The sequence below is a fragment of the Carcharhinus amblyrhynchos genome, chromosome 22 (genome assembly GCF_965287045.1).
Source record: "Carcharhinus amblyrhynchos chromosome 22, sCarAmb.v2.hapA, whole genome shotgun sequence".
In the NCBI taxonomy this organism is placed as follows: domain Eukaryota; kingdom Metazoa; phylum Chordata; class Chondrichthyes; order Carcharhiniformes; family Carcharhinidae; genus Carcharhinus; species Carcharhinus amblyrhynchos.
Window position 1 is genome coordinate 32858730 of NC_137345.1, and position 7474 is coordinate 32866203.

The 7474-nt window shown below is 40.5% G+C and overlaps 1 protein-coding gene across 2 annotated transcripts in view; it reads left to right on the plus strand.

Annotated features, from left to right (window-relative positions):
* LOC145357045 (neuron navigator 1-like) overlaps window positions 1–6921 on the plus strand; it is a 698546-nt gene extending 691625 nt beyond the window's left edge. For both annotated transcript variants that reach the window (XM_080210100.1, XM_080210101.1), the window contains one exon: window positions 866–6921. In XM_080210100.1, the coding sequence (XP_080066226.1) occupies window positions 866–961 (96 nt within the window). In that variant the 3' untranslated portion in view covers window positions 962–6921. The remainder of the gene's footprint in view (window positions 1–865) is intronic.
* The last annotated feature ends 553 nt before the right edge of the window (window positions 6922–7474 follow it).

A 7474-nucleotide genomic window follows, 5' to 3' on the forward strand; every position in this document is an offset into this window, starting at 1 on the left:
AGAGAACTTCAGTGTCTGGCACTTTGTCTTGCTACCTGATGCATTATATTCTGTGAAGACAAGTCATGTGGAAATGATTGAGCTGTCTTGCATGCCTTCGATACACAGTCCACGTTTCACAAACATACAGGAGGGTAGTGAGTACCGGGGTGCTGTAGACCTTCAGTTTTGTTGCTGGGCTGATTCCTCAACGTTCCCATACAGTGGAGTGCAGTCTACCGAAAGCAGAATTTGCCTTTGCTATTCTGCAGTTAACTTCTGTATCAATAGTCACTGCTTGGGAGAGGGTGCTGCCAAGATAAGTGAACTGGTCCACTGCCTGTAGTTTCTCCCCGTTGATTGTGATTATGGGTTCTGTATATGGTGCATGAGGAGCAGGCTGGTGCATGACTTTGGTCTTTTTAATGTTGATGGTGAGTCCAAAGTTGTCACAAGCTGTGGAAAATTTGTCCATACTGACTTGCATCACTGGCTCTGAGCCAGTATACAGGGCGCAGTCATCGGCAAAGAGGAAGTCTCTCAGAATAGTCTCCTTCGTTTTGGTAATAGCTTGAATTCTCCTCACGCACACACGCATGCGCGCATGTGCGCGCGCGCACACACACACACACACACACACACACACACACAGATATATACATACACACACACACACACACACACATATCTTCTGGAGAAACCAGCCTTTGATTGGACGAGCTGGAAACCACACAAACTCCAAATGTTATTGATCTGCGTGGCCTGGTGCAGAACGTGCTGGGGCACCCTACTAGCAAATACTAACTGACAAATTGTTACTCAAGTGAAACTAGTCAAGTACATTGTAGTTTTCTCTTAAATGTTTCTTCTTGTTATATGCTTGCAGATGACTATGCTACTGAGGCTCCAGGAGGCAGCCAATTACACCCAAAGTTGTGAAGGTGAAAACATCCTGGAATCATCTTTGCAATCAACACATTGAAAAGAAAAACACATCAAGGAATATGGGAGCCATCTTGTTTTTAATCATGCCACAACTACACTTTGGATATTGTAGTTCTGAAACAGAAGTATATTCTGTCATAGATGTAGTTAGGTAGGGGGCTAAATTAATTGATGGGTAAAATTGTAGGTTTAAGGCCCAAAATCATATGTAAGTTAACTGTGATCATTTATTGTAAATCATATTACATAGCCATCTGGAAAGAAAACATCTAACTATATGGACTGTTAATGCTGTATTTGTACTTTATAATTCAATCTTCAAAAGTGCATGGCAATCATTTAAGCAGAAACAAATAAGATTTTAGTAAGCTTTATTAAGGTTAACTCCTAATCTACAACTTAAACAATTATAGGAACCATCGCTGTTCCACTACTGCTGCCATCTCAGATGTCACACTGGTGCTGACTGGAGAATCTCTCCACCAATCTCTACAGATTATAATGCTCAAAACCTTTTTAGTCGACACAGCTTGTGAAACGTGAATGGTGGTGAAACCACTCAAACAGGAAATGTGTGTATTTTCCATATTCTAAGTTGCACTTTGCAATTGGAACAGTTTTGTGCCCCTGAATCTGGGAGCGAAATGGTTTCTGAAATGACATGCGGTCAACTTTAGGCTTAAGGTGGTAACATTAAAGACAGGAACCCTTTAAGTATGCTTTCCTCCTTCTCTTTGTAAAACTTAAGGAAACTTCTCAACTAAAGGATGGGCAGGGGAATGATGATTGTCGATCGTGGAAGCAAAATTGTGAATCTCAGAAACTTTTTTATTGCCCCTTTTCAACATGCCGACCGAAGTTCTTTGTCTCCTTCAGATCCTTTGCACTGTTGTTCCAAGGAAGTAGGCGAGAGCTCTGTTAAAACTAATATGAAATTAGCTGCTGGGAGATGAATAAGAGCAATCCAATTCTCCCTGCTCTCCAATTTTATATGACTTTGAGAAGGTGCCTCGTGACCAGGCAATAGTTTCATGTGATTTTGTGATCAGGCCACCCAGAATGCAAGACTTTTCTTCAGCACGACATTCCTTCCTTACAATTACAATTTATTAGAACTAGTCATTGTTAAATAGTTACGGAATTCCAGTTGTTTGCTCTTTGTTCGGGTATTTAAAACTTGCTATTGCTACTTTATGTAATATCAATCAAAGCATAACATGTTCTCAAAATGTGGACTTACCAAGGCACCATCATACACAGGGAATATGCTCCCCTTGTTTAGGAGCATTCCAAAAGGCCATCCTAAAAAATAGAGCTATGAGGAAATAATCTTGTGTGTTTAGATCCAAATACACATTCACCTGATTGAGTTTCCCAGCCAGAATGATGCATCAGTCCTCGGTAAGAATGAGGATCAACATCCATTTGTTTGTTCTAATACAACCTAAAATTGCAATGCTACCTTTTGAGCTTTAGTCAATACTTCGCCATTGAAGTGCACTTGAACACTAGGGAATCATTTCTGGCCATAACGTTCAATGTGGTGGATTTTTTTTTATTAAGGTACATTTAGATTTGAACAAGGGAAAAACTGCTCACATGGAAGAAATGTGGATGGAGGCAGGGGATGCTATTTCTGAAAACTTTCTCAGAGGCAAGAACATCTTTAGAGAAAGAAATTCTCCCTTCCTAAATGTTGTGTTTCCCTACAAAGACGAAGTGTACTGCCCTGAATTGTCATATAATCCTAAACTTTGCAGCAACTTTATCCTTCTTGCTGTCCCTGGATTGCTCTTGGTTACTTTATTTTTCTTTGATTTTTTTTTGTTGGTTTTGGGCATCTTTGCTACAGCCAAAGTTTAATTTCTTGCGTAGGGAATTCACTTTTTATTTCTGGGTCAGAACATGCCCATTTCAAAAACTGAGTACTGGAAGTTAGAATAAAAATATATAAAGGTGGTTTATCTTGTTTTGATTACCAGGTGGAAAAGTTAATTTTTTTTTTCATTCAGCATCAGACTTGATATTAGTGAAGTTAAAAACAAGATTTTAGAAGATTACTGTACACATAGGCCAACATTAAGATCTGGTGACCAGTAATTGGGAATGGCACACGATTTAAAAGAGCTGTTGAAAACATCATGGGTTCTAAATCAAGCAGCTCATTGTGGCGAGAGGATGGCAGCCATATCCACTTAATCACAGAAAAGGGTGTATAACAGTTACCTGACAGCGGAAAAATCTCCCATGATTAACTTGGAGGTGGGAATGGGTCCATGAGGGAAAATTGCCCTCTAGCAATGATTTGTCAATTGGACTTCTTATTTGACACCAATTATTTTTGATCCCATCAGAAGTTAGTGGGATTACACTTGAGTGGAATGGCTTCTCCACACCCCCAGAAGGCCTGCAGTGGGGAGGAACCATCGAACCATAAAAAAATTACAGCTCAAAAACAGGCCTTTTGGCCCTTCTTGTCTGTGCCGAACCATTTTTTGCCTAGTCCCACTGACCTGCACATGGACCATATCCCTCCACACCCCTCTCATCCATGATCCCGTCCAAGTTTTTCTTAAATGTTAAAAGTTGACCCCACATTTACCACTTTATTTGGCAGCTCATTCCACACTGCCACCACTCTCTGCGTGAAGAAGCCTCCCCAAATATTCCCTTTAAACTTTTCTCCTTTCACCCTTAACCCATGCCCTCTGGTTTTTTTCTCCCCTAGCCTCAGTGGAAAAAGCCTGCTTGCATTCCTCTATCTATACCCACCAAAATCTTATACACCTCTATCAAATCTCCCTTCATTCTTCTATGCTCCAGGGAATAAAGTCCTAACCTATTCAATATCTCTCTCTAACTCAGCTTCTCAAGGTTTTCTCTTTGGAAGCCCACTCGAGGGACACAGCTTCGGCCAGGGGATGGATTTTAGTAGCCACTAAAATCCGTCCCCTGCACTTGCACCTGACGTCTCTGACCTTCCTCTCTCCTGCGAAACTCTTGCCACAAACACTATCTTGCTCTCACTCAGCTGTGGCCAGGTTCATCAGCAATCTCAGGCCTCTCCCCGGGAGGTATTAATGCAACAGCCATCACTCCCAGTGACACTGCCGGTCATGGGGATCTACTGGCCTTTGATTTGGCAACTCTCAAGAGGGAGAGGAGATTTCCATCCCCTCTCCCTGAGAAGAACCAACTGGCCAGTTTAAGGCATTTTATCCAAACAAGTCTCCCTCTCAGGTCTGATGCAGCTTTCTCACCAATTCTCCAAGAAGCGAGCTAAACCTATTAATTTCACCAGTTGATCGCATTAGCTAACAGACTGATGTTGATTCGCTGCATTGGGGCTGGAAAATCCCAGCCGTGGATGAGGTCAGAAGTTTCTGACATATGTTTTTAGAAGTTAATCTGACTACTTTTGATATTTCTTCCTTATGAAAGGATTTATGTAATCCCTGTTTTTTTTTTAGTCAGTTGAGCTAACAACACTAACAAGCAAGTCACAATATTTTACTATATTCTGACAAGGTCAAGCACTGAAAGCTACAAAGCACAAAGTTAGTGTAGTGAGAGTGTTTTGGTACTAAGTACAGTGATTCAAAATATAATGCAGAAAATTCATGTATTAAACAGAAAGATCAAGGCCATCAGTACAGAATATTACATGAAATTTCATTCTTCTGCTTTGAGTCATGCCTGGCTTTTGTATACGTTCTCTCATCCAAAATTATAGATTATATGGAAAGGCTGATCATCAAGGTGAGCACTAACAGGTACACAGGCAGTGTAGTTTCATCCCACAGTTAATGCCATTCAAAAATTAATCTACGGAAACCACACAAAGGGTAAAACCTACAAAGGCAATATTCCATTTCAGAACAAGGGCTAGATATACATCTTGGAGCATGGCACAAAATGGACAGTACAAGACTGACCAGATCTATTGCAGTCAGCACAAGATTCATTTTCTATTCTCTAATCTTCTTGTCGCAGAATTCCTGTCAATCTGGAAGTGGTCAATATTTTCAAATCTGACCTCAACAGCTTAATATCAATAGCGCAGGCAATGCAAAGCAGAATAAAGAACATCTGTTTACAATAACAACTGGGTGGCACAGTGGTTAGCACTGCTGCCTCATAGCACCAGGGATCCAGGTTTGATTCCGGCTCGGGTGATGATCAGTGCGGATTCTGCACATTCTCCCCTGTGTTTCCTGTGGGTGCTCCGGTTTCCTTCCCACAGTCCGAAAGATGTGCTTATTAGGTGCTTTGGCCAAGTTAAATTCTCCCTCAGTATACCCAGACAGGTGCCAGAGTGTGGCAACTTGGGGATATTCACTGTAACTTCATTGTGGTGTCAATGTAAGCCTACTTCTGACACCAGTAAAACAAAGTTAAATTAAAAACAAATGAGAATATTCTGAAGGATATGATACCAAGGTTCAGGGACATTGGTAATTATATTTTTAATGCGTACCTGTACCATGGTGCCCTCAATCCTGCTCTTTAAAGGAGCTTTTAGCCACTCTCCCTCTCTTGGACCAGCATTTATAACACAGCGTTCTGGGACTCTCATTGTTATAAACAGAAAGTTGTTATTGTATAGTAGCACTGAAGGAAAAGAGAAAATTCAAAAGGAAATTTTATATTGCAAAATATTCAAATTTATTGCTTTAAAATTCCAAAGTAATGCAGTACATTAAATTAGTTTTAGGCTATTGGACAGAAACACTACTCACTTAAAAAATTTTTTTTTTATTAGTGCAGCACAGTCAGCCATTCTGAGCACCACAATCATAAAATCATAGAATCCCTACAGTGCAGAAGGAGGTCATTTGACCTATCAAGTCTGCACTGACCATAATCCCACCCAGACCCTATCCCCATAACCCCACCCAGGCATTTTCTACTAAAGTTCTGTGCTTCACAGTTGGCTGATGAAGGTTCCTGGCTGTTTAAAGAAAGCATTTAAGGTTATTTACTGCAGTGTTTGTGGTTATTGGTTAGTATTTTTCATTAACACTTATTAAATTCAATTTGAGGAATTTCACATTCCAAGATGTTTAAGGTTCAAATAAAAAAAAATTAAGGTCCAAAGTGTGTGTAAAACATTTGAAGTAAAGCATTTTGCATCATAAATAGGGAAATACTGCCCCCTGCCTATCTTTTTCATTCATGATCTCAATGTAATAAGACATTTAAGAGCGTCAATTTTGAAGTTCTTGCCTGCATTTAATTATAATGCAGAAAATAGGCCAGCAAAGTGTTGACTTGAGGAGTAATTTATTGAAATGACCCAGTTTTTTATTTTGATTGACTAAACTAAAAATTGAACATTTTCTACTTTGCGCCAATACCTTTGTCTGTGCTTGAGTGTGGAAGATTTCCTGTCCTGTGTCGTTTAGAATTATGTGACAATTCAGCAAAACACGTTCCATCCTTTAGGAGAGATATATTTCCTTCAATTTTCAGATTGTGTTGAAAGTAGAATGTGTTTGGCAGCAATCACGTTGCACTATTCTGATTTACTGTAGTACTTAAAGAGTTTCACCATCAAAAGCACAATGGTAGCACACGTTAATTTGAACTGCTAGCTATTTTTAAGACAAATGGTTGGTTGCAGTATGTCCTGACAAATGGATGTTTCAAGCAAACCATTATCTGCTTGACCAATAGATGTTGTGCTCATATTGAGGCAATTTTGTTTCCTATGTTTCACTTTATAGGTACTGCAAGCTGTGATGGCTAATTATATGTTCCATTCTCAAAGGAAAGCTTCAGGCTCAGGTTGTAGCTCAGTTCGGAGCAATTTACATTTAAAAACTGGATTGCTTTTGTTGATTTGTCTCCATAGTTATAGCATATCAAATTCAAGATTTCCACCTATATCATTTACGTTATCAGGTTTGGGGAACCTGCAAGATGTGTAATGTTTCTCCTTGTAATCCTTGCGACTGACGTCTTGAAATAAAATGGAGTTAGGTTCACGAGCACAAATATTTTCCACTTCGATTAGTTAATTTGCAGGAACATTTACGGGTGCATGGTGGCACAATGGTTAGCACTAGTGCCTCACAGCACCAGGGGCCCGGGTTCAATTCTGGCCCTGGGTCACTGTGAGTGTGGAGTTTGCATGTTCTCCCCGTGTCTGTATGTGTTTCCCCTGGATGCTCTGGTTTCCTCCCACACTCCAAAGATGTGCGGGTTATATTGATTGGCCGTGCTAAATTGACCCTCATGTCAGGGGAATTAGCAGGATAAATATGTAGGGTTACGGGAATAGGTGAGATTGTGGTCGGCACAGACTCGATGGGCCAAATGGACTCCTTCTGCACTATAGGGATTCCATGATTCTATTGAAAACCAGAAAGAAACAGAATTTGACCAATGAGGGTGGGTTTTCTTGCTCTTCCTGGCGGCGGAATCTTTGGGTCCTGTCGACAAGCGTGACATCATTGGGAAATCCCATTGACAGCAGAAGACCCAGCCAATGGCAGGCTGCCTCCTGCTGCTCATAACACCACAGAAGAGCGCATTCTTTTGTTTTGGT